Source organism: Calidris pugnax, unplaced genomic scaffold (genome assembly GCF_001431845.1).
Source record: "Calidris pugnax isolate Ruff unplaced genomic scaffold, ASM143184v1 scaffold18, whole genome shotgun sequence".
Classification (NCBI taxonomy): Eukaryota; Metazoa; Chordata; class Aves; order Charadriiformes; family Scolopacidae; genus Calidris; species Calidris pugnax.
In genome coordinates, this window is record NW_015090812.1 from 5,739,135 (window position 1) to 5,767,021 (window position 27,887).

Consider the following 27,887-nt stretch of genomic DNA (forward strand, 5'->3'; position numbering starts at 1 on the left):
AACTGAAGGAGGGGGGGGGGGGCGGGACTCGCTGTCGCTGAGTGAGCTCTTCTGCTCTCCAAAACTTCTCCTTTTACACTGGTATTTCCACACACATTTAGCAATCTGCACAATATTATGCAGCTTATATTAAATAGCCATAAAAGAAACTACACACTTGATGGCTGCTCACCATTATGCTGGCTCCTGATAGCACTTTATACATATATTCAAGGAAAAAAAGGACGCTTAGAATATACATCTTAAGCTGAGGAACATCACTGGGGTGCAGCTACACCGAAAATGAGCCGTTCACAACTGCTCACAGCCCTGGATCCTCAGACACACAGGCAGGTTTGCAGACAGTTTATTAAGAATACATGGCAATTTTCCTACTGAACTACTCTCAACACGCTGCAGTTTCTCTCTCCCGCGTGCTTTAACCAGTAACATTATCATAATGGTCCAAGCGTGGCTTTAACCCACGGTATCTCCCCAGCTGCTGAAAACAGAGACAGCTGGACCAGGCCAGTTCATTCTGCTCCTTCCACCACCTCTGGAATCCTAAATAAGGCCGCCAGGACTGAGAACTCGTACAAGCCAACGGCTTCAACTTCTTGTGAAATTTAGAAGATGGGGACTTTAAGCCCACTCCTGACAAATGCCAACTGCACCAGCAGCGTAGCCCAGCAAACGCTCCCGTTCTGCAGTGTTTAACACCAAACACAGCACCACTGTGTGCACTGCCCCGAGAGAGACCACGCTGTAAAATCTGTGCAACGCAAAGCTGTGCACGGCACACGGTGTGTTGCAGCATTCCTTAAAAAACGCAGAGCTCTGCACTGATGGAAAGAGTTTGTTTCATACAGTTCACTGGAGAGCAGCTTTTCCCTGGAAACCTCTAGGAGCTACGTGGCTTTCAACGATTTATGTACTGTGAGTGCAGGAGCTGCTCTAACTCCAAGAAAAAAATGCACAGAACTAGTGCACATGTATTGACACAATTATAAGGTAACCTATTGCATAAGTAGCTTTGCTACTAGCAAGTGATCCCAAATTAGTATCAATAGAACCTTTTTTTTTCCACATCAGCACATCTCATTTTCCATCAGTACCACATAATTAACATGGGGAAAGAATAAACTGGCCCCTAAGCCCAGAAACACTATGCTATGCATGTTTCAGAGGCACTTTCAGAAATTATCAATACAGTATTTTTTGTGTGCCCCTCTGTCTGCAAATACAGGGTTTGCTGGAGCAAGTACAAGTTTTTAGGATTTGCTGGGAGGAGAAAACTAATTTAAGATCCCAACAAAACAATTTAAAAACACTGTTGTGATTTAAGATAATATTCAGAGTCTGCAATGTTCAAGTGGATGCATCACCCCCAAAGGCAGGTAACTCTCTCTTTCCCTCTACAGATCATAGGAAATCAGAAATCAAACCCTCACTAGCTCAGACTAAGCCCTGCACCACACACCAGTCCAATTCCGGGGAAAGCAGCAGCAAATCCATGGAAAACTGCCCAAACCAGCCCATCCTTCTGACACTTGTATCTGACAGATACTCAAGGCTGAGAGTTTTGCCCTGTTTTTGGCACCGTATCAAGAAACAAGAGGAGGGGGACGCAAGAGAAGTGTTGTGTGCTAAAATCAGGTGGTAAGTTCTGACTCATTGTGTCACCATCACCACGAGGGATATTGCAGATGTAACGACTGTACTAATGAACACCAAAAGCGGGGCTTCTGGGAGGATACAAAACCTTGTTTTGAGTATTCCTTTTGTAAGCAGTCTTAAAATTTCTAATTGGCACGATAGCTACTGTGGCAGAAGTTAAAACCCTTGCTATTGTCCACTACTCACTAGCATTAAGATATACTTACCATACCATCTTACAGGGTGAGCTTTAGAAAAGCTCAAATAATTTTCAGGTGTCGTGAGCAGAGCATTTCAGAAGATTAAGAAGTATTTTCCTCATCTTAACTGTGGGGGATGGCTGGACATCTTACAGTAACACCAGGAATAAGACTACACCTTTGTTTTGCTGTAAGGTGGCTCGCGTTGATGTGTGCCATTAGAAGAAACACTAACAACATGTCAACTCGTTTCAGCTTCCAGATCAAACATGGAACATACTCATGAAACAGCATAAATGTTTACAGATCAGCTGAGCTGCACCACACATGCGTGCACATACACACGGGACACACAGAGCTATTTGAAACAAAAAAAGAAATCAAATCTCAAGCACCAAGAAAATTTCAAAGTATTAAACCTGTAACGAAAGAAACTTAGGGCTGATTAAGGTGCACACAGCTGTATTTTCAAGTCAAACTTGACTTTGAACGTAGTAGGAAAAAAGTCTTAACTGTTGAGATTTAGGTTGAGATTCAGACAACAGCAGTGTAATTCTGTTTGTTAAATTCTGACAATGAGGAATACCAAATTGAAGATTAGAGACTTAGTTAATAGTTCTGATTCTGGAAAAAGTGCCATTTAGCAAGACAACTGCAGTTTGAATGTTTGTAGCTGTTGCACCTAAACCGTTTGAGAAGCCCACCTGTAAATAAAAAAAAAGTTGAAAAAACCCCACAGAACTTGCGTGTGTGGCCTTTAAAGTAACAAAACCAACTGAAGTCCAAACTTAAAAAGAATTTGACATGCTGGTGGAAGAAAAGAAGGAATTAAAAAAAAAAATAAAGTTAGTGAATTAAAAAAAATAAATTGTAGCACCAATCTGTGCCAACACGGACATCTGGCAATCTGTGGAATTCTAATTACCTCTTTACGCCATAGGCCATATTAAGCAAATTGTCCAGCCTGAAAAGAGAAGGAGGGTCTTTGGGTTAATGTCTCACAGATGGCAAGATCGCTCAATGGAACTATTATTAATAGTGTTCCATTTTCAAAGAAGAAACGTTCAACAAGTTTCCCACACATCTAAGGAGCCCAACAACTCCCGCCTGCTTTGTTAAGCATGAGCTTGTGCTTAAATTTCCACCGCAGCATTTAAAGCCATTTTTAACTTGTCTACGGACTTAGAGAAAATCTTCATTTCCAGGATTTAGTTTTAAAAAAAAATCCACTTCTGATTTGTCTTTTTTTAGACAGTACTAGTATGATTTTTTTTTAAATAATTGAACTGTTCACCTTATATTTACAGTTAACTTGGAAATAAAGTATTACAGTCCAAAATTTCTCCGACTGGAAAAATTCTTGATTCTAACTGCTTTAACATACTACATTCTCCCCACTACATCACATATATTTAGTCTTAAACGTCCACAATATGTCTATATAAATGACCACATAATTTTGCAGAATATAATAAACAGCTTTCCATGGGAGCACACTAAAGCCCTTCTGTCCATGGAAGGATTCAGGGGTAGCCTCAATGGAGACAACTGCACGCCAAAGATAAAAACAAGTGTGAATTTAATGTATCCGAGTTTTTAAATGACCTTTAATTCATTAGCACTTTTCATCACTGAAGAACTAAAATTGCTTTTGAATAGTTCTCTAAAGCCAGTATGCAACTCAATTAAGTGAATACGTCCAAGTTTCCTTTTTTGAAGGCAGACTTTTAACTTCAATGCTAGGTTGCCTGAAAACTATCATCAAATATAAAATTAATGAGAACATCATGTATTGCTAACTCTGGCTTACGTATCAGATGGAAACAGTATATTCAGAATGCAAAGCATAAAACATCCCCAAAAGCATCTGAAGAATCACACCAGAGACTAATGCAAGGTCTCTTTATACTAAGAGCAGATATCTCAGGCTAATACATTTAATGATACTGCTGCTGACTGGAACAGACTCAGCTTTTTTCCTGCTACCAATCCACTGTCATTAACATCAAAGTCTAAGCTGCATCAAAACTGTAATAATATAGCAGAAAATAAAAGCATTACCAAAAAAAAAAGAGAAAGAACAGAATAGTCACTGCTCATTTGATTATCAGTGTAACTCTATTCTGTCCTCCCTTTTTCTATGAGCCTTCATGAGATCTGATTGTACAGTACTTCAGCTGTTTTAGTAAATACAACATGACTACTGCTGTCAGCAGATTTTCCTCCTCATTCTCCAGGAAAGAATATTTAATTTTACAAAGAAAATCAGGTCAGCCTATGCAACTAAAGCATATTTTCCTGCGCAGCACCTGCCCCACATTGTCATTGCTGGTGGAACTTCAGTTCTTTTCCAGGTAATTACCTGAATCTCTGAGCCTGGTGGTGAAGTGGTCCAGGGTAGCGTCTGTTGGGAGACTGATACAGCTGTGAAAGGAGTGCCTGGCTTGTTTTCTGGCTGGGGTTATTGGCAAACTTCACAGTAATTGGTTCTGTAGCACCACTAGGCTTCTGGCCATTTAGTCCCTTTATGGCTTCTTCTGCCTCTATTCTCTTATCAAAGCGGATAAATCCCACACCTCGAGAAACCCCTGGGAAGTAAAAAAAAAAAAGCGAACAGATGAATATTTGCAGGAACAGCCTCATCTACAGAAGAAACAAACTGAATGTTGGTTTTGACTTCACAGAATACACAGCTTGCAAATTAAGTAAGTCCTATAAAGACAAACGCCCTTCCCCAGCTGGGTTCTCCAAAATCAGTCCCAACCATATTTAATACAGCAATTTTAAGTGAAGAATATTCTGTATTTTGAGTTCCCTCATTAAAGAGGCAGCAGTTATGCCACCAAACAGTTAGGCTGATAAAGAACCAGCTACCACATTTTACACTGAAGGTCATGTTGTCTTAAAACCCAACCGCCAGCAAGCCTTTACAATTTTGCCGTTTCCAGAAAATAAATCATGCACGTATCAGGAAAAGCTTTCTTTTAACCTGTGAGTGAAGGTCATGTCTTAAAACCCAACCACCAGCAAGCCTTTACAATTTTGCTGTTTCCAGGAAAAAATTAAACCATGCATGTATCAGGAAAAGCTTTCTTTTAACCTGTGACTTGATCAACCAGAATCCGTGAGGTGATGATGCGCCCATATTGTGAGAATAACTGCTCTAACTCTTTCTGGGTCATGGTTTTGGGAAGGCCGCTGACATACAAGTTGGCATCTCTGATCGATGCTGAACTTGGACGGGCGTAGGACACCTGGGGAGGGAAGAAGAGGCACGGGGCGTTAGTGAGGCAGAGCCACCCTCAGCACTTTAAACAGATTATCTTCTGTTCTTTCACAAGCAATAACCCTTGTGCCCGGACGCTACCTGGGCTGGGAGAACAAAGGAAGAGACCAAAAAACAAACACAAGGGTTCTCTAAGTGCAGGCACGAAATGACTATTGTTCAGAGGGAGATTAATGTGCAGCTTCCTACGCGTGGCTTTGTAAATTTACCCCTCTGGGTTGTGGGTGTGCGGATGATTTACTGTATCCAACATGTAATAACCTTCGCACATACGTAGCACTCAAGTTCCAGTAGGTTTTTCTTCTCCCCCCTCCCCACTTCCAAGTGTCTGAAACAGATCAGGTTATTTGCAGAGTGATCTTTTGTGCTCTCTCTCTCTCTCCCTCTGTGTTTTCATCCTGAGCTGGCAAGATCTGTTCTGGATGAACAGTAAAGTACTGGTGAAATTAGACTAAATGAACATCTGCTCGGGGAACTGTATACTGACACTCATTGTCATATCCGCAATTTATCACCAGAAGTTCCCTCGCGCTGCAAGCCCAGAACCAGACCATAAAAATATTATGACCAGGCAAACAAGAAAATCTAGCTGAGGCACTGCATGTACGCTGCTGGAAAATTATTAAATCAAGACTCTCTTAACTGCTCTTCTACCTATGAATCAGATTTATAATTATAGTATGTGCATAAAAAGCCTTCTGCACTTTTAAAAAAAATACATACATCCAGAATACACACATTTAACATAATAAAAATATTTCCTGGATCAAGCCTAATGGCAAGTACTCAGCACAGATCACGAAGGCTTCCTTTGCAGCACATCTGAAATAGCTTTGGATCCAAACCTGAATATTTTGCACTTCACCTTGATTTATTTAAATATAAACAGATCAGTACATTCCTACATTGTGTCTTAAAATGTGTCTTGGAAGAAAAATGAGGGGGGGGGTCCCATCATGAGTACAGAGCATTCAGCAATTGTCTTCCCCTCTTCCCAAACCTTAGCCCAAACACAAATGATGTCAAATGGATGTCTTTATGTGTTTTATGTGTCAAGGAGTTGTCTTTATGCGCTCCACACCTAAAAATAGATGTTGACTCAACACAGAAAATGATGTGAATGACTAATATTTGCTTCCACAATCTTCTCTGCATAATAGCAGACAAACTCTCAAGATTCTAGATTTTAAGGTTTTTTGGCAACTTCTTTAACTTACATGTTTGTACATAACCTTTTAAATCTAACATTTACAGAGAAGGCTAGAGAGAGGAGGTGGAAAGATTTAGGGAAAGAAATGTGAAAAAGAGGTTAAAGATAAAACATTTGCATCAATGGAGGCAAGCTCAGGCACAGCACAAAGGCACCAGCAGACGTAACGAGCAGGTGCCAAGATCAGGGCTGAAAGGGAGAAGGAAACTGAGGTGGAAACTGTTCTGTTCCTCAGCAATTTAGGACCTCACAGCCTGTGAGCTCCTGACGGGGTGCAGCATTTATATCACTTAATCACTGCTCCCAAACACCCCTCTGATGCCCCAGGACCAGAAAACAGAACGCTTGGCTTTCACCTGATCAAGCCAGGTGTTAACTGGGGTGACTACACCGTGCTTTCACCTATAGATCCCATACCAAAAATCACCAGCTTTGACCATGCTTGGTTTGGTGTTGGTTTCATGTCAGTGGCTTCTCATTTATAGCCCATACCAGGACATTTGGAAAAAGCAAACTCCCTCTGCAGGCTCTGCAGATGCCTTACCTTGAGAGGGTTCTGTAAAGGTTCAGACACCTACAGTTTACCCTACTTTAGGAATAACAGTTTAAAAAACACTTAAGAGCCTCTCTGGAGTGGGGGTAGGGACCTCACCTATTCCTCAAAACTGAGAGCTGCAAAATTAATAAAGTTCCTGGGAAAACAGCCAGGGGTTTCCTTTGGGTTTTTCTCACTCTGGCACATTCATTAACCAAATGCCACATTACAGGGAAGATGAAAAGTATTGGGATATGCAAAAAACCACTACTTCCCGGAGCACCAAACGCCTGACATGTTATATATATAGATATATATCCATACACACTTCTACATACAGAAAATACTCCTCTCTCCTGGGCCAAGCAGACAGGCAGTGGAAGGAGAGACCGCACACACTCACAAATCCATCTACTCACGGCACCACGTAACCACCCGCTGCCGCTCAGGTCTAATTTTTATTTCCTCCTGCAATCAAACGTTCAGGTTGCGGGGGGAGGGGGGGAGCCTGGGCCAAAGAAAGCAGCTGCCAAAAGCAACTCAGCCGTCTTTAATATCAAGGAGAAAAGGTTGCGAGCTGCACGGACTCAAGGCTGGTAATGTCAATTATTTATCTGCTTTTGAGTCTTTTTCATCTTCCCTCTCGGGTCAGCCAATGACAAATCGATCAGTTAGACTGCGCCATCCTGCTTCCAAGCTATTACTCAGTCAGTGCTGAGGCTGGGATGTCTTCCTGCACATCAGCTACTAAAGGAAGAAATCACCCACCCCGACCCTCCACCAGCCCAGAAGCTCCTGGTGCTGTGCAAGTTAAAATGGGAGCCAAGGCCAGCTCCCATTTTATCACTGAAAACTGCAAGGCACTGGGTGAGGATGTTGCATTAATTCTTTATATCCCCACTTTAGTATGATTTTTTTTTTTTTTTTTAGCTCATGGCGGTGTTAGCACCCTACAATGAAACACTGTGTTGAAAAAGAAGAGTATGGAAATCCTAGCCATCACAACAAAATTCAAATAAATGAGCTGCAGAACGCCAAACTACTGTTTGACCCAGGCATTTCTCACCATTAAAGTGTTTGTCCGTCTGTATGACAGTTGGAGGTCGAACAATGGTGTTATATTTCACTGCGTAAGATCATTTAGGAGTTCTTCGGTCAAATTTGCAAGGGAGGTAATAAAACATTGTGCAATTCATTTTATGGCTTGTTGGCCTCTGATGTTCTTTTCTATAAATACATATATATTAACTATGAAAAACATTCGCTAGGATGTTTCTCATCTGACATTGAACATTAGCCCATGGAAGGACTTCTCTTCAGTACGAACAGCCATTTCCAGAGTCTGCACCGCTGTCTCCCAACACTATTACGGAGTCATAAGGTCCAGCGTTTCATATCTTCCGTGGTAATGCACATTTTCGTTCAGGAGCAGAGAAAAATATCTCCGAGTTAAAGTAATTATCTTCCCTATTGATTTCCTACCCGTTTTCCCCACACAGAAAACTTTCTGCAAAATTTCTAACCTCGAGACTCTTCAGAAGGTAAATTGAATGGGTCTGGCCTTTCCCAGCCGGAGCCCACAGCAAAGGCACCCAGAGGCACCAGCACATCCCATTTGTCTTACAGAGGCGAGATGCTGGACGAGCAACAGCAACCACTTAAACACTGACAACCACTTCGCCGCTGCTCATCCTAAGAGATGCCTTCGGCTCATGCACAAATCCTGGACTTCTCAAACACTAAGTCCAGTTCTAGAAACCTCCTCCCAAAATTCAGCTCCAAAAAAGAAACAGCATCCTCCTTCCCTGAAATGATGTGCTCTGCCAGCAGAGCCACCCTGCCCTGGGCAAAACATCTGCTGATAAGCAACCTAGCAGCTCGTGACTTTCAAACCCAAAACTTCTCCAAGGAGATGTGTGTCTTGCTCTGCATCTCGTGTTACTCACCTGGAGAACGTGAGACAAGCCGGGAACCTTTGACCAGAGAGTGCTCCTTGGCAGCACAGGCCACCAAACCACCCACCCACAGTACCTGCAATCCTTGGGGCATCTCTCCAGCCACAAGCAGATGAGGTGCTAAGTGACTCCCTGGCCAGCTTTCAAAAGGGTCTGTGTAACATCTAAAAAAACCACTGAACTTCTTCGCTTCAAAACATCTAAAAAAACCACTGAACTTCTTCGTGACCTTAATTCTAAAAAGCTTTGCTTTGCCTCTTTGCCTGACGCACTCTGAGATGGAGGATTTCTTGCCTGACTTTTGGGGTGAGTCACTTGGCTTTTTTTCCCTGCCTGAGGTCGAAACACACAAAATGGGGACAACCCTTCCTTCACTTACTGCCTCTTATTCCACTGGTACGCACTGGAAGTGCTTTAACACGACCACTCAAAGAGCTTCACACGTGTAAATAAGCACCATCTCACTTGTTCATGCACATACAGAACCAGAAGTAAAATCTGCTTAACACCAGAGGATGGGCTATGGCCAGAAGAGACATTCCCCCACAGCCACTTCCCAGTCCTCGTCCATGCCCTAATTTTGTGCAAAAACAGAGATTTAAGAAACCCTCCTGTGAAAGCTACATGCTTTGTCAGAACAAGCACCCACAAAAGCCTTCTGGTCCAGAGGCTGAAGACCAGAATCAGTAATACTTTCACACCCTCCCCTCTCAGTGCTTTGTCCTTTCTCTTCTCCAGGCCCTTGGCTGGGGGATGGAGGGGACTGACGATAGACTTCACTGCTGAGCAATTCAATGCCATTTTACTGGGATTAATTATGATCACAGGTGAGATATGATTGTCTATCCCATCATTTCAGGACAGACATCCATAGATAACAGCCTAGAAGCTCTCTGGCTGTATCAGGAGCAGGGCTAAGAGAAATAATTGCACCAGCCCTGTGGAATGAAAAGGACTCAATTGGCAAAACAGTTAAAAAGAAATCTCGATTAAGAGGAGATGCACAAAACTAACAGGTAAAGACTCTCTGGTGCCTGCTGAAAGCAGCTGAGCCAGATCGGAGCCTTCAAACGCAGCACTGAAAGGTCCTCTGAGCTGCAGCATCACTATGGGCACAGAGTGGAGGAGGATTTGTTAACAAGCACTACAAAGTCCAAACGATTACATATAGACAGAGGCTCCTGAAGATTAAAAACGAAGTAAACTTAGTTGAGGCTTTCCAGGTCTGTGGCATCTTTAGATTTTTCTTGTCCAAGGTTTTTACCCCAGGGTGGAGCCGTCACAGCAGATGACCCCTCTTATGACTAACTCTGAACTACCACAAAACAGAACAAACAATTCCCTGAATTTTAAAAGGAACTATGGAACAAGTAAATCCCAAATGTGCAGCTTGCAAATGCCCGTCACCTGAGACTTTTCAGGGGAGGAAAGGAGCACACGTTCTTTTGCACCTCTACCAAGCTTTTCTGTAGCCCAGGGGAAAGGCAGCCGATGGCCCGCAGAGCACTCAGGGTATGTCCCTCACTGCATCCCCATACGCACAGTGCAACTGCCTACATAGGAAACTAACACACAAACCCCTCTGTGCCACAGCCCAGCATGCTCAGACCCTCCCAGCATCTCCCACCCTCCATCCTCTCCCTCACAGAACACCCAAGCCCTCCTTTTCTGTGCCTTCCCCCCCCGAATTTTGTTATCCCCAACCCTCCTCCCAAACCAGAGCATCCCCAGATCTCTCCCTACACCCTGCCCTCACCATCCAGCCTTGCACAACATCCCATTTCTTCACCAGGAGAAGCTGCTGGTGGCAGGTAGCCCCTGTGGAGGCTATGGAGAATATGGGTGGAAACCACAGGGTTTTCAGCAGAGTATTGCACCGTGGGCACCCAACACCAGAGCTCTGCTAGCACAACCATCAGCAAGCCAGCATTTCCTGGCTGTAGTTCCAATTTTTGGGGTTAAGCCCCCCCCAAACACCTCCCAAGCAGTTTGGGAAGAGGCACGGAAGATGCAGCTCTTCCCCATAGCTCACTGCTGCAGCCTTCCTCCTCCTCCTCCTCCCCTCCCCGGTGCTTCCGCACCTCCTCCAACCCGGAGGACGACTGGAAGGCAATCTTTTTGACAAATGACTTTGTAGGACGGAGAAGTCTGAGGCTGCTGTTATTTGGTTACCCTACAGTGACAGGATGGGTTGTAGTTTTCCAGACAATTACAAGAATTAACATGGACAGATTTAGAGCCTGAATTTTGTAGAAATATCTGCCATTTCGAAAAACGCCAGGGAAACCAAGATAAATAGCAAGATCTTTGAGCAGTAATGTTGCTACTTGACTTCCAGAAAACAGGAGTACTTTCTCCCACAGCCCTGTTCACCATATTTTAAACTGGGACCATCCAGCCCTATCGATCAAAACAGGAGAGTAAAAAAAGCAGAAATAAACATTCTCAACTAACAAGAAAAAAAGTGTCAAAATAGCAGTAGCTATATTCCATGTTACATATTCATGTAACTGAAAATTAAAATAATTAGAGAAGCCTCTGACCACAGAGGAACAGTCCTATCTGTTTGGTATTTTATCATCTGATAGGTTTGATATATTTAAAAACTGGAAGGTATCGAGGGCTCAGAGAACCCAGATTCCTTCTCCCCTCCCTCAAGACGTCTCTCTGCTCCAGCAGCGTCGCAGCGGGTGACCTGCTCCTGCCAGGGAAGAAAGAGACAAACCTATTTCTCAAGCAACAGAGAAAAGGAAGGAGAAGGGGACACAAGACCACACTTCAGGGGGTCGTTGACTCTTTTTAGATTTAAAACTTCCTTCAAAACTCTGTTCCGCCCTTGTTCCAGTGTCCCCTCCAACATGAAGCCAGGTCACCTGAATCCCCACGTAAATGGTAAAATGCTGCCTTCACATCCTTTCAGATACTGTCCTTTTTTTTTCCAGGGCAAAGCTGCACAGTTTAAACAATCCGTACCCCATGCACCACACAACTTATTTTCTTTCTGATATTTGATGCAACTGAATTGCCAGGCAATCTTCAACAGCAGCAGTGACCTTTCATATGCTTTTATGGATGGGCAAATTTAATTTCTAAAAATAGATTCAATTTCTGGAATATATATTTATTTCACCACACGCTGTATCTTCCCTCATTCTAAGCTATTTTGTAGAATTGTGTCAAGCTTTAGCTGTAAAAATAAAGTGAAATCCTTCTCCCTCACAAGATGATGATAATGCTACGAAATGGCATAAATAAAATATGCACTATGATCAGCTGAGGAGGAACATAAGGTGTATAACCTATTACCACCAAACACATAACACTTCCTTCAATGCTTTCCCCAAACAGATATTCTGTAAATAGTCACCTCTCGACTTCGACTTGAAAGGGCATCATTGACTTAAATAAAATGCACATAAATATTTTAGCTGCTACAGTGAAAAGGGATTATTTATTGTTACAATGAAATAATAAAAGGAACGTTTCTTCAGTTATTTTAGTCGGCACATCTGAGAGCAGACTGTGCCTAGCTGTTTTGCTGATCCTGCTATAAAACCAGTTCCTCCTGTGACTGCATGGCTGTTTTGCAAGGCATCAGGAGAGAGAGAACATTAAGCTGCCACAAAAATGTTACAGAAGTGAAAAGGACAGGATCTGGGGACACATGCAGAAAACTTATCTTTTTTTTTTTCTTAAAAAAAAAGAATTAAGCCTTATGGGGTCAAAAAAATGAGTGCAACCATGGCCCACCCAGAGCCAGCTCACGGTGCGAGGGACCTGAGAGCCCGCGACCGGTTGAGCGGGGAGATGGGACACAGCCAGCAGGACCAAGGTGACCTTGGCAAGCAGAAGTAATTTGCCCCCAAAAAAGGGCTTTTCACAGATTATTCATTTCAACTTCCCATCAAAACATCTCACAAACAAGAGGCAGCCAGAGCGACGCTACCTGCAGGGCCCCAGTTTGCCAGCGTGCACGGGCAGAGGCCGAGGCTCAGCCCATCCATCACCAGGACATTGCACACTCATTCTGGGGCATAAAAACCAGCCACGCTCAGGAAGAAAACACAATCAAGTAATGCTCAGTACTTTTCCAGCTCAGTGTTATTCTAGTATGTAATTAAATATTTTTTTAGCCTACAGAACTATATGCCATCAAATCCCTTTCTATATGTTCTGTTGAGACGGGCTTTTTTAATGTACCAAAAGTGCATTTTTAATAACTGTAAAGGGCATCTAGCTAGACTGAAGCAATCAGTTCTGATAATTAAATATAGTAATTCCACGAATTGAAATATTTCAACCCTATAATGAATCACAGGGAGATGCTAGAAAGGGGCATGTGGGGGCAACAGGGAAACTCAGAGACTGCAGTGGCACTGAGAAGGATTTCTCACCGCAATCTGTTGGAAATGAGGGACATCAACGACAACATGGGTGCTACCAGAGCAGTAAAAACATGGTTTACCCACTCAGCGTGAACATTGGGAAACCTCTATCCCCATCATAGTACCAGGGAAATAGACCTAGCGTATCAAGATTTTTAAAAGCAAAACATAACTAAAAATAAAAAAAACCAAGGGTGTACGGTGAGGTAACCACAATTCTGCAATTAAGAATTGGGTTGGAAACTGCTGATCAGCTGTCTGAGCATTCAAAGCTTAGCTATTTGAACAGAAAGCTCCTTGGTTTGGTTTTAGGCAACTGCAGAAACACTGACTTGGAAACCATTTTGTTTTTAAGCCGCCTATACGTGTTCCCAAACACTGAAGACATTATGCAGATCCTGTGCATGTAGGTTAGGTCTATCTCTTTGCTTATTAACAGCTTTCAAGAACCCCCAAAAATTTCATGTATTCTATAGAAGTCTACTAGCTATTAATAGGCATGAAAAACCCAAATCCAATAAAGCACTTGTATTCATAAAAGTTACGCTGAATTGAAAGAAAAAAAAACATTCCACAAAGATGTTTTAGCATGGGAAGTTCCTGGATAATAATCTTACTATATACAATGGTTTTATTTTGCACGCGAGGGAAATGTAAAATAGTAATTGGGGTGGGTTGGAGTTTTTGGAGACCTTTTTGTAGCTCCTATGTTTCCTGTAGCCTTGGAATATTATGAATACAGCAGCATTGCTCTGACTCACAATATCAAAAACAGGCAAAGCAATACAGGTGCTAAGGACAAGAAATGGAGCACCTTTACGCTGAAAACCAATGCTGAAATCCAACGCTGAAAAAATGTTCAAAATGTAGAAGTGCTGCATTAAAAATGGATCCAGATTTTTCAAGTTCCACTGACTTTTTAATAAAGTATTTAGAAGATAGCTTAGTACTTTCAAAATATTTTATTTTTTCCTGATAATGTGCCTTTAAAAGCAATTTGGAGAGCAACTTACTGCCCAACTTTTCACTGTAAGCGGGAACTGCTGAGCCTGAGTGTGTATTTCCACCTGCAGCAGTAGATAAGATGGTAGATTTTGCTGCTTTGCCTTACACGTTCCCTGTAAGTTTTTCTATTTAACCCTACAAAACCATGCTGTATTTTGATACACGGCCCACATACACATCCCGAAGGGAAGGAACCTGGTTGGTCTAAGGGAGGTTTGGAAGTAGCCTTCTCTGCAATCCATGCAGCTGCTCCACCACTTCCATAACCCTCAGCTCAGGGTTTCTGCTCTTCACTAATCAAACAGACCAGGGGAAAAAACTGCTAGAAAGAATTCCTAGAGATGCAGAGGAATCCCACAAATATTTTTTGCTTTAGTGAATATCACTTTGCTCGAATAAAAACTTTTAGTGAGGAAGGGTAAGTACAACTACAGTATTTACTGTACAGTATCTTTTTTGCAAGATATGAAATCACTGACATTATTTGTACTAACATTTTTTACGTTAAAAATTCTGATTTTATATTCTTTAACATTTTTGGCTTAGAAATACAAATTCAGTAAAGAAGAAAAATTAAGGAAGTGGTACACATCAAAAGCCAGCATTCAAATATGACCAAAGCAGTTTCAGATAGCCTGAATCGGATCTGCTATTTGTTCCCCTTCAATTTTTTGATTCATATTCCTTAAGCTATATTATTTGTCAAAATTTGGAATGTGGAAATCTTCTGTAAGCTGTTTCAGAAAAGCTTTATCAGCCATGCAGCAAAAAACGTGACAATGTAGAAACTTGCTTTTCTTGGGAGACCACTAAAGAAGGTCGTTGAATAACTAATGGTCTATTACAACAATGAAATGAGAGACTTCAGTGAGATCTCTAATCCCTCCAGCTTTTAAAAGAATAAATCAAACTAAGGATGTGGTAATTGAGGAAAAAAAAAAAGTATTTTTTTTCTTTTGAGAATGACACATTTTAACTTGAGAGAAACATACTTTCAACACCTGAAAGTGACACGAGTGTCACTAAACGAGAGCTCCATGTCAGGGTATTTCCCATTAAAACACAACAAAATGTGTAACTTACGAATACACCGTCACATACTTCACCTCTGTTTATTGGTATCACTACAGCTGTTTTATTCTACATTTATGCCCCACTGCAATGCTTTAAGAAGCTTCCTGTTACGTTCCCCCCTTTAACAATAGCAGCAATTTCAGAGAAGAGAGATTTCATTTTCTGTGTGTCCTCCCATTGTTCCAAGGAGGAGCTCATTAGCTGAGTGTCCTTACAACGAAGACTAATATACACATAGTGATGAAATTGCCAGAAACTGTTTGAACTACTTCCTCTACTTCCTGAATTGAGCAAAAGGTGTTTTGTATTGTCTTACCTTTATGGTTTTGGTCTGGAGTCTGAGTCCATTTAAAGTGTTAATGGCTTTCTCTGCATCCTTTGGATCAATATAGTTAACGAATCCATATCCTAAACTCTGCCCTGTTGAAACAGAAGAAACAAAGAAAAAAAGAACTCAGTTTTTTATTTTTTCAAAGCCCAGGAACAACTTGCAAGAGTGGCACCACAATTTTCTTACACCATTCATTTCATCCCTACTTTCGCCTACGGTCTCTATGCTGTTCTTCACCTCTTCATTATCTCCTTAACACAGTGGAAGCCAACATAAAAATTTTAAATTGCTGCTCTGAAGATCCTACTTTAAAAACCGAGAAGCAACCCCTCAAACTCTGCCTTCCCCAGGAGTTTACTGAGAAGCGTGTACAAGGCTTGACAGCAGCAGAATTGTGTAATAGTTTTGTGCCGAGTTCCTAATAAATGTAACCGGCCGACCTGTCAGAGCAGTAACGAGGCCACCTCTTTAAAAATGATTAAAAAAAACCCCATACACACATGTAATTTGGCTCCTGTTTATAAACAAGTTTATAAGTGTTTAAGATGCAAAAAATTAGGAAACAGTGTTTTAACACTAACCTTGAAAAGCAGCTGACAGAAACAGACAACAACCTTTACATCTCGTTTCATCGCTCAGCGAGCAGCCAGCGAGTAGGAAGAGACAGGACAGACCAAACTGCAGCAGGAGACGGGATGGCATTAAAGCTTCTCCTCCATCTATCAGGGAGGACAGCAAAAACCAAACCAGTGCGACCACCGTCGCTGCGCATGGGATGGCAGGAGCCCACTCCAGCAGCCAAAAAAAATATAATAATTTCAGCAGCTTCGGTTTTCACAAGCGAGATCTGTGTTTGTGTTTGCAGTAGAACAGGGAGACCTGGTTAGAAGCTGGGATAAGTGAGAGGGAGCTGAGAGGCTGGGCTGGTCGCAGTGGGGGTGACACAGGGCAGGGAGAGGGCTGTGGGTCTGCAGCAGGGCTGCGAGAACCCCTGCCAGCATCATACCTTCTCCCCCTTCCCAAGGACCAGCTTTGCAGCATCAATGCTATTAATGCGACGCGACAGACGGCCGCTTCCAGATCCCTTCCTCCTCGAGCCTCCTACTGAAGTTATTTTGCACATTTGGAAAACACAGCAATTCTGATTTTCTTTTTATTATTATTATTTATTCTGAAGGCACATACACTTAAAAACACAGATAAACAAATCTCAGGAATAAACGAGCCCAAGCAGGCAGGTCCTGCATTTCAGCCACGCTCCTTCTCACGCACCCTTGGGTGTATCTGGAGAGCGAGCCAAAAGGCGACCTGCCCCCGGGCACTGGGGGGATCGAACTGCTCCTGCTCACAGGCAGCAAGGAAGGAAAACACATGGAAAAAAAAAATAAATCCCTCCCGAGGAGAAGGACAGCACTTGTGGAAGACTCCCGACCCACAGGAACGGCAAACGGCGACCCAGCTCCTGCCCACCAGGAGCAAGGGGAGGTCGGGAGAGCAGCTGCACACCCAGCCCTTGATGTACCCCCCCAGGCAGGCATCCTGCCTCCCCGGCACAAAGCTTTGTTTCTTTGTCTCCTGGACCACAAAAAAGCATCTGTGTGTTTCTCAAAAGTCAGACGCCACCGAAAATACAGCGTTTGCTGTATCACAAATACAGGGAGCGCTTCTGTCTGGCGAAATCACATCAAAGCACTAAAAGCTGCTAACTATGCGATGAAGACCTTAAAAAAAAATCCATGGAAACAACGCAGTTCATGCCTGAAATGCCCACATGCAGGCGTAAGGACAAGAAATGGCTGTTTTAACCTACAATATATCCAGGGAGCAATTCCATCCAATCAATTTAACTTGAGAAAAAAAAAGTATAAAAACATACCCAGTCTTCCTGGGGAGCTGAATTAATCTCCACAAAAATATTCTTACCCGAGTTACACGACATTAACCAACAACGAGCTGAAGTCTGACTGAGCATGAAGCCTGGAGCAGAAATACTGTAAAGATACTTTTTCCATGCCACACTCCCTCCTCTTGTCTACCTATTTTATACAGTCCCAATCCCTGTGCCTCTGAACACATCAAATCCTTAATATATTTAATCCTAAACAGTCCCAGACAGAAGGAAGCCATTCTGTAGGCAATAAAGCTCTTTTTACAGAAGATGGGCAACAAGGAACAGTGCTTAGCCAACCAGTTTCCTGGTGTGTATTTATATAGACAACCAGTTTCCTGGTGTGTATTTATATACATACACACACACCTGTGCCTACTTTTCCCATTAACCATCTATCAAACCTTCAAAGGTGCATAGATAACAGGAGAAAGTGGCTTGGCCCTGGCATTTATGTCAGTCTCCACACATGGGCTTCCATGTCCATCCACTGTTCTCAAGGCACATGGACTGATCAACCTCTAAAATATATATATATAATGATTTTTAATAATCTCTCACTTCTGAAGGAAGAGATCATGGGTAACAAACCCATAAACAAAACAAGCTGTAGGGAAGGGGAAATAACAGCAATACAAGAAAAGAATGACACAAAAATTTCATAGACCATTCACTCTTTGTCCTTTGAGTTCTCCAGTAACATTATTCAAGTTATTCAGATATCACCACCTGCGAGTCTCACTACCAACTGGAAACAAGTATTTTCTCCAAGGTGAAGGATGAATACCAGCAATGGGAACAAAGCTGTCTGCACACACAGAACCTGGCTTAAAGAAAACAACTACATCATCATAAAATTTTGCTTAGAGTAGGTAAACAGAAGCATGATTTCCTTTTGTTTGTATATATTCCTGAACATCATGAAATACATAATACTTTAACAGAATTTAAAGCCTGTTACCCATAAGATATTGGTTGTGATGTCACAGCAAGTATATAAATTGCTATATTGGCTGGATTATATTCTCACAAAAAAGTTAGTGCTTAGAATGCTAAGTAGACCCACCCTGACTTTCCCCAAATACAAAAAAAACTTCATTTTATCTGAAAAAAAAAAAACCAAACCACGAACCAAAACCAAAACCCAAAACACCCTCATACCCCACACCCTTTGCAGCTTACTGACATCTTAGTTCAGTTGTTTTAATTTATGCCATATACTCTGGTTTGTAGTGGTGAAGCTGAAGGGAGAAAAATCTCTCAGTTAAGAGCTTGCCACTTCAGGGGTATATTTTGCTTGGTTTATTTTGTATTTTCAAGTATCTCCCCTAAACAACATAATTTAATGAAGACAGACACATACACCTCCATCTAGAAAAAAAAAGAAAAGAAAATAAAGCCAGAAAAAAACCCCAACTTGTGAAAAGCTTTACGACTGCTGGCAGACATCATAAAGTTTTAGCATGCTAAACGTTTACAGCTAAGAAACCAAAAAAATTATATATCCAGCTAAAAATATTATTTTCAAATTACTCTCAAGAGCAATACACCTTATGTCAGACAAAACACAGACTCTAAATGTGAAAGAACTAAAAATTGTTACTGCTAGGGAAAGAAGAGAAGGATTTGTTCCAGAATACAGTGAAGCAGTATGATCTTTCAGGTTTTTTTTTTTTTCCTCTCCATCCTGTACTCTTTCTTATTGCATGTACTCAAAAAGGGTAACATTTCTTTGGACGCAATCTGGCAGCACGAAGCAAGCAGCTGGACCTCTCAGTGGGATCCCACACAGACACTGAAGTTCATTCCCATGCTACACTTCCCAGGAACAGCACCGTAAATAGTAAATATTTTCTGTGATTTGGAATCCAATAGTTCATCACATGCTGTGATTCAGTAGGGCAGGCAAGAGATATTTCTAGATGATCCTAAAACAACACCTTGTTATAGAGCTGTTACCATTGCTCTTTCTGAATGTTTTATCTTGCTTAAAATTCATAGCAGACCTCCTATGATCTGGTAAAGAACAGGTCTAAAAGTGAGCGATAGTAGGGTTAAAAATGATCAAGGACTCGCCAGTCTTAAAAAAACCCCACATGCAAAGCCAAACCCAAGCTGGCAATGTACATATTTCAGAAGGCTCTATTTCACAGAGCTGAAAATCAGGATTTATTTTTCCGTATTCTTTCTCATGATTTGTTTCAATATACCCCGTTTATAACATTTATCCATGCATCCAAAAACCCACAGCTATGAAAAAGGCAATGGTAGTTAAAGACCTTTACCTCCTTTCTAAGCCAGTCTCCTTAGGCCAATTCCATATTTAAATTAAGAGATAAAGGGAAAACAGAAACCAATGCGAGTTAGAAGAGAAAGGTCATAGGAAACAAACAAGAAAACCCAGAATAAGATCTCTGGCTAGCAGAGGTCGGAATAACAAAAGCCTCTTTTTTTTTTTAGACTACAGAAAAAAAAGATTCTTTAACACTCATGCTGACTCACCAGCAGATAGTAATAGTAACAGTACAGAGAAAACAGATGTTTATGTACACCTGAAGCAGCTATATGAAGTCCTAACTAGCAACCCAGGTGGATGTTAAACAGGAGCTCCTAAAATTATACATGTTTAAATGAGATGATCTGGATTACTTGCACAGAATAGAGTCCAAAAAAAGGAGCAAACGGCTCTCTTGCGATTTTCAGTAATTCTTCCAGTACTGAACGAATTCCAGGCGCCTGGAGGAAAGACAATTTTGCACTGAAATTCAAAAAGGAAGGGCTGGATGACCCAAGTAATTACAGGTCCACTCTAATGCTGAGCAAGGCAAAATTACAGAATATTCAATACTGGACTCTAATAATAAAGAATTAGAGAAGGGTAATAAAATCAATGTCAATCAAATTAGGTCTATGGAAAATAGATTCTGTCAAACTAAAATGACATCCTTCTTGATGAGATTACAAGTTTGACTTAAATTTTAAGAATGTCAATTTAATAGCACTGATATATTTGGTCTTCTATAAAGCACTTTATTTTTAAATCCATTTAATGTGTACCATGTTAATTTTGTTTGAGTCAATTAATAAGCAGTACCAAATAATCAGCCAACAGATCTCTAACAGAATTGTGAATAGGAAATCACCAGAAAGATGTTTTCCTACAGGTGTCTCAGGAAACAAATCTTGGCCCTACACTGTTTATTTCCACTGATGAGTGGAAAAAACCAAACTCCCTGCTTCTGAAGATCGACTGCAGAAAGATGGGATGAGAGGATAAGAACAAAGAGGACAGAGCAAAGGTACAAAGCAATTTAACCTCCTCAGTAAACGACAAATACATAGATTTAGATACCACAAGCCCAAGATTACGTCCTGACAAACCAAGAACCATGGCAGACTTTCCAAATGGGAAATTAAGGACTTGGAGCATGATGGATAATCAACCACATCTCAAGCTTGCAATGCTGACAAAAGGGTTAAAATGATTCCTCTTGGCATAAAAGCCACACACTTGAAAAGGGGAAAGAAAGATTGCTGTTTCTGATCTGGTTGCATGTTTTGCTGACGAAGTGTGAAGCCCAGCCCTCCCGGTGTATGTGCTTCAAGAAAAATACCAATCCATTGGTGATGGAGCCACGAGTACAGGCTACAGGACTGAAAGAATCTTTCAAGTGAAAGATGGGGGTCAACCTGTCTGTCTGATCAAAAAAGGTTAAACTGAACCTTAACAGTACTACATTAGTATTCTGAATGTGAAATATGAACAGACTTTTTTTTAAAATAATGTCTGTCCAGCAGATAAAACACAGAGTTATGTATCCCACGTCCCATTGCTTGGCGCTTGAAACAAGAGAAACCAGATTAGGAACAACAAAACAACTGCTGTTTTCCTGGGGAAGGCATTTCTTCTGCTTTTGACATTGAAGGTAACATTATTTTAACCACCTACCAACCATTTTGTCAGCTCTTCTACCACTGGAAATTCTTAAAGATTTTTTTTTTTTCCTTAAAGCTATGCTTTAGCCCAAGCAGGAATTAATCTAGGGAAGGTTTTGGTGAGATGCGTTAAGTGTTCAATAATCTCTTCTGCTCTGAAGCTCTATGAATATGCTGCTCCTGCTGGTTGTTCTCCATGCAGCTCCTGCTGCAATCATTCCCACAAGGAAAGTCGAAGTAAACTACTTTCTCAGAGAAGTTTGGAGTCTTCCTATTGCTGGAAACTATTCTAAAAGCAACACACAAAAGAGTACAACTTTGAATTGTTCACCTGTGACCAGCTAAGTCAAAAAGGTTTTTAAAATACCTTTTTTCCTCAAAAATAAATTACTCTGGAACGCAAAGTTGCATTAAAGGACTAGGTTCCCCACTCTCAAGTCACTCATGAAAACAAGCACAGAATAGGATAGCAACAATGCAAACTGCCTTAAATTGTGGTTTTGTTGTCTCTTGCCCAAATGTAAAACCTAATTAAAGCTGCCCGGCTGACAGCCATAACACGAACGCCATCGAGCGCCGATGCTTTTCTGACACAATCCCTTCCTTCAGAAGTAGGCCACGTCTGACAGCTCATCTCATATTAGTCAGGCAGAAGCCGTCAGACAGTAACAGCCTTCAGTCACTCTGGGTTTGGGACCGAAAGATAACGCTCGCCATGAATTCTCCAAGCCTCCTGGCTCCAGTTCTTACCTGTTCCAATCTCAGCAAACATTTAGGGAAGAAAATGGTGCCAGGGTGAGGAGGTTCTCTCTATCGAAGCAGCTGAACTCAACTGGCTGTCCACCCGTGACTCTTCCAAGTAGGCCTACACATGCTCTTCAACCTTCGCCAACAATTTTCATGAATTGGGAATGTTCCTAATAAGTACCACCTATGGATGGCTTGCAAGGAAAGCAGCAAGATGGGCAAGAAAAAGACTTATGTTTTCCGTCTTCTAAATAACAGTAACAGAAGAGACTGACTGATGTTCAGGGTAAGCCCTGCTCCAGCTGGCAGTCCCATTTTCAGAACACAACCCTGAGAGCCTCCAAACCATTTCAGAAGCGTTTTAAACACATTCCTGGAAGGACAAAGAATCACTGCAAATCGTATGAAAAGCTGTATGAAGTAAGGGCTTTTGGAGAAGGTTAAATCAATGCCCTTGAGAAAATACATTCAGAATGTACAAGGAGGGTCAAGTGAATTGCTTGCTTCATTTTTATGCTTTTTTTTGTTGTTGTTTCTATAGCAGTTACCAAATAGAGCTGTTTACCTAAAAAAGGAGGTAAAATACAGAGAGAAGATTCAGATTAAGAGAAAGTGAGATCTGGTCATGAGACCAGTTGAAACCCTGCTCCCTGTCCAATGTGTTTTTTTGTTTTTGGTACCAGTAACCCTCCATCACACTGCAGTCACAGGAGGGGCAGACTTGGGGGGAAACAGCTTCTGTGCACAGTGCTCCAAGGACCAAACAATTAAGCTGAGACTGTCACTGTCACAATTCACTGTAATCCGACTATGAAGGTAACCTGTTCTCTGCTTAGTGCAGTTCTTTATCACAGCACCATTTAGTCTACAGCTTCTTTAGAATACAGTCATCTTTTACCTGTACATACTAGGATTTAACACATGTTGTCCATGAATATCAAGAAAGCATCCTTCCATTACAATACAACTATCACTTTTGCCAAGAATTTAGGGAAAAATGTGCAGTCTTTCTCAAAGCAAAAACAAGAGAAGGATGAGTACTAAATAGCATGGAATTTTACGTTTTACAGGAAGGTGACTGGGTACAAGTTTTGTTTGGAAGCCTTCCATCAAATTACTGTATTTCAGGTGCCCTTGTTAGTTCTTTTGAGAACTTTCCTTCTAGATTAGTAAGAGTCAGCTGTATTTAAATGCAATCCAATCTAGAGCCCCAGATACGCTTTGATGCTACAGTGCACCTACAATTAAGTAGCATGACTTATCCTTGGTTAAAAATAGCCATCAGCAAAATCTGAGTGTCAGTAGATCCTTCTTCTTAAAATCCTACCAGAGAGGAAAGCCAGGTTCCACACTCATACCCTTATAACAGATCCTCTTCTAAAACATGTTTGTAGTTTCATCACAAACAAGCAAATCTAAACCCAAACCTCGGGGAAAATCCCTGTTCCACAGGCTGAAGCCTAGCTCCAGAGCATCTGTGAAGGTGTATGTGCTGACACTAACCTGCTCAGATGCGACAAGACTCCTCACACAAACTCTCCCCCTCAGGCATCAGAGCCCTGATCCCCAATAGCAACGTCTGGGCCCTCCCCATAGGAGATCTGCAGGGATAAAATTCCTATCACTTCCTTAATCCCAGCAGTGCCAGAGAGACTCAAATAAAAGCCCATTTGCGCTGGACACAGGCCTTTTGGGGGGGCTCGGGGGAGTCACGAGTTGCTCGATGAGCTCCCACGGGAGATCTACGCACGCAGGGTTTCATAGACCCCAGTCCAAGTGGAAGGGGCTTCTTCACACCAGGCTTTCTCCAACAGAGATGCTGCTACGTGATTTAAAAAAAAATAAAATAATAAAAATCCCCCAAAGGAAGCCCTTGCAAACAGCGTGCTACATCCCACGTAAAACTCTCCCTCGGGGAGAGGATAAGAGGGAAAATGAACCAGACATACAGACACCACTCACTCAATTTTAATATCTGAATGGGAAGTGCCAGATACCATGACAACAAGCCTAGAAAAATAAAAGGGGAATAAAAAAAAAAAAGGTGGTGCCCAAAATGTGATACTAATGTTATAAATGGAGCTAAAGTGATCAAACGATCAGTGCTAGCGAGGTAACTGCGACCCCTGAACCTCCACATCTGTTTGTAAGAAAACCACCAGCATCCTGGAGACAGTGACCTCAAAAACAAAGCAAGACCCCCTAAACCCAACCACAAACTGCTTAGAAGAGAAAGCAAGGTCATTAGAAAGCTTGACTTCACCAGACAGTGCCAGAGGAGATCACGAGTCCTTCTCTCTAGTTTTGACAAATCCCTTAATGCAAGATGGTGTAATCTAATGTCTTGATTTTCAGAGTTGCTGAAGCAGTAGCAGTTCTCATGTAAATTAAATACCAATTGACAGTAGCTGCTATCCCTCAAAATTAGACACAGTAATGCTTCTCATCCTGGAGTAGCCCCAACATCCATCCAGGAAACAGAACAAGATGGAGCATGCTTTGACAGAGCCTGCTGCTGCCCAGCACCACTAGATCCTTCCGAAAATCCTACTCCCACTGAAATTTCAAGACGACTCTCAAAAAACATGCAATTACACCATTTCAAATTTGACTATACCAGCAATATAGAACATACCTACTCTTGCAAATAGTGCCTCACAGTCTGTTAAAGGCTTCTAGTATTTCAGATGTTCTGCATCTCACCCGAAACGAGACTTTGCTCTTACCTGCAAACTACAGAGAGTTTTAACAAAGTCAGCTGTGTAATTACTGTACTTGAGGATGTGGACTAATCTGCATGCAAAGCGTAAATGGCAGTTTGAGACAGATGCTGCTGACTTGGCTGGAGTCTTCTGTGATTCCCATTACTGTAGCATGGAAGCATTTTATCTCTGTAACGCACCTTTCCTCACAAACACCACCGAGGAAAGCACTTTTATTCCTATTTTGGAGAAGGGAAACTGAAAGGCACCGAGACTTCCAGAGTGAACTTGGACAGAGTAACAGTCACTAAGACAGGGACCTAGAACTGCATCTCCCCCACCCTAAGACAGTAACCTTATTATTGGACCATTGTGAGTTGTGCTGGGCTGGAGACAGCTTGTAAACAACACCCACATTTCATGCTGCAGAATATATTATCCCTTTTTTCTTTTCCTGCCTCTATCAAGTTTCTTTAAATGTAAAAACTGGTTGTAAGCATGGGTGCGTTCATAGGATTGCAAACGACTGATTAAATATGTTTTCAGAAGCTACTGCTCCTGACACAGGTAAGAAAACTCAGTTCCATTTCTGAACAAATATTTGGATTCCTCCCCCTCCCTGTACCCCAGTTGCCATCTCCTGCTTCCCTTCTTTTCATCTTCTCCTCCCCCTTCCCTCAAGGAGCACACAGCCTCTGAATTAGCAGCTGTTCTGAGAAGAGCAAGGCTGCACTCCTCCCCGCTTTGTCCCAGAACAGAACAGGGACTGTACTATAAAAATCCAGTGTTCTGGGGACAGGCATGAATGGACAAGAAACAGCCATGACTTGTCTATCCTGAACAGTAAATTCAATGCTGAAGAAGAGGCGAATTAAACACAAGAATGCAGACGTTGGAAACAAACAGGCTAAGTTAAAACAATATTCAGTGAGAAAAAGTAGAAACAAATAGACCCAGAAAAAAACCCACCAAACCCAAAAGGCATACCATAACATAAAAAATGTTAAGGAGCAGTGTGGAAAGAAGCCTGCAAGGGGAATTAAAGAAGTCACTGCATTACTTAAAGCCCACAATATGTTGGTAGGATGTCCAATATGTGGACATCTCCATGTCCACATCCCATGGAGAGGGGACACAGCATTGCCAGACCCGCAATACATGAAGAATGGTAAAGACTTCACCCAACTAGAACAAGAAATGCATTTACTGAGATAAGGAAAGCAACAAGCTGAAGGCAAATTTCAGCAGCCACCAGCTTTTTCAATCAGGAATGACTTATGTGAGGCCACACCTCGAGTATTGTGTCCAGTTCTGGGCACCTCAATACAAGAGAGATATCGAGGTGCTGGAGCGAGTGCAGAGGGGGGCAACGAGACTAGTGAAGGGCCTGGAAGACAAGTCATATGAAGAGCAGCTGAAGGAGCTGGGGCTGTTTAGTATGAGGAAGAGGAGGCTGAGGGGAGACCTCATCACTCTCTACAACTACTTGAAAGGACACTGTAGAGAGGTTGGTGCTGGTCTCTTCTCACAGGTAATTAACAATAGAACGAGAGGGAACGGCTTCAAGCTCCAACAGGGTAGGTTTAGACTGAACATTAGGAAGGAATTTTTCACTGAAAGAGTGGTCGGGCATTGGAACAGGCTGCCCAGGGAGGGGGTTGAGTCACCATCCCTGGCTGTGTTTAAGGGACGTTTAGATGCGGTACTGAGGGATATGGTGTAGGGGAGGACTTTGTAGAGTAGGGGAGATGGTTGGACTCGATGATCCCAAGGGTCTCTTCCAACCTCAATGATTCTATGATGCAAGATTAGAAGTGTCCAGCGTTAAAACATTAAAATATGCTATCCTGTGGTTAAATTGCAACTAAAAAGGAGATGCAAATGCCTACAGACACTTCACATGTGTAAAGGCAGTGACCAGAGATGAAATTAAAAGAGTAAAAAAAATTATATGGTCTGAAACAGAAAAGAAAAGGCACTCCAATGGTGAGAACCGCTACGCCATGGGAGAGGCACATGTTTCATTACAACAGACTTATCTTCCCTTCCTGCACCCCATCCCAAACACTGATACTTCTGAATTTTAGGATAAAAGCAGAAGGCAACTAAGAAAATTCATACTGAACAATGGAGCAAAAACTGAAAGCAAACCAATAGAAATGGAGTGATTTTTCTACTGGTCAGGTTTCAAGGGACAGCAAGTTCAGATCACAGTGATCCCATGGGCACAGTTTTGGTGCAAATGTACCACACTTCCACATAAAAGAAGTGATGCCAGGCACCTGGAGTCAAAGTTTATGAGAAAACCCATTATTCTAGAAGACAGTAAGTAGCGAGCAGTGGAGCTATGGAGAGAAGAAAGGCAAAGGACAGAACCCTGATAGAGCCTGCGACTGACCAAAGTTCCCACCTTCACCATGGATCAGAGAAACACATGGACAGAGGGAAAAGTCCTAACAAATAACATGCACCTTAGTTTACAGGAGAGAATTTTTTGTTAAAAAGCCAAGAACATGCTCTCTGACAGAGAGCTATGCAAGCAGAGGAATTAGGAAAGGCATGGCTAAGATATGAAAATCCAGTTCATCCTCAAACCTGGGAACATTTTTATATGGAAATAGCAGCAGTAACACTTCCAGCCTAAAGGAAGTGGCAGAGGCACATAAAACTGGAAAAAGCCAAGTTTATTTCACAAAACAAAAATATTAAGACATAACAATATACTGCAGCAGGAATATCTGAAAACCTGGTTGACTACGAATTCAAAAAGCCCTGGTAATTTTGTCATTAAATGACTTAATTCAGCAACATTTAGGGGTCTGTACCTCAGCCTCTGTCAAACAACAAAAAACAAAAGCCATCACAACACTAAGAGTTTTCACAGTAATTCTGAACAATGACTCAGAATACCTATTCTGTCTCATAAACAGCCTAGTAATTAAACTCTTTGAGCTCTACTAACCAGTTTTTCCAATGCAGAGAGGAAAGTCATTTATTA

General features: G+C 41.8%; 1 protein-coding gene across 4 annotated transcripts in view; it reads right to left on the reverse strand.

Annotated features, from left to right (window-relative positions):
• ELAVL4 (ELAV like neuron-specific RNA binding protein 4) overlaps window positions 1-27,887 on the reverse strand; it is a 75,461-nt gene that overhangs the window by 5,399 nt on the left and 42,175 nt on the right. For all 4 annotated transcript variants that reach the window (XM_014939381.1, XM_014939380.1, XM_014939383.1 and 1 more), the window contains exons 3-6: window positions 15,602-15,705; window positions 4,936-5,089; window positions 4,198-4,423; window positions 2,761-2,799 (exon numbers count right to left, since the gene is read on the reverse strand). In XM_014939381.1, the coding sequence (XP_014794867.1) occupies window positions 2,761-2,799; window positions 4,198-4,423; window positions 4,936-5,089; window positions 15,602-15,705 (523 nt within the window). The remainder of the gene's footprint in view (window positions 1-2,760; window positions 2,800-4,197; window positions 4,424-4,935; window positions 5,090-15,601; window positions 15,706-27,887) is intronic.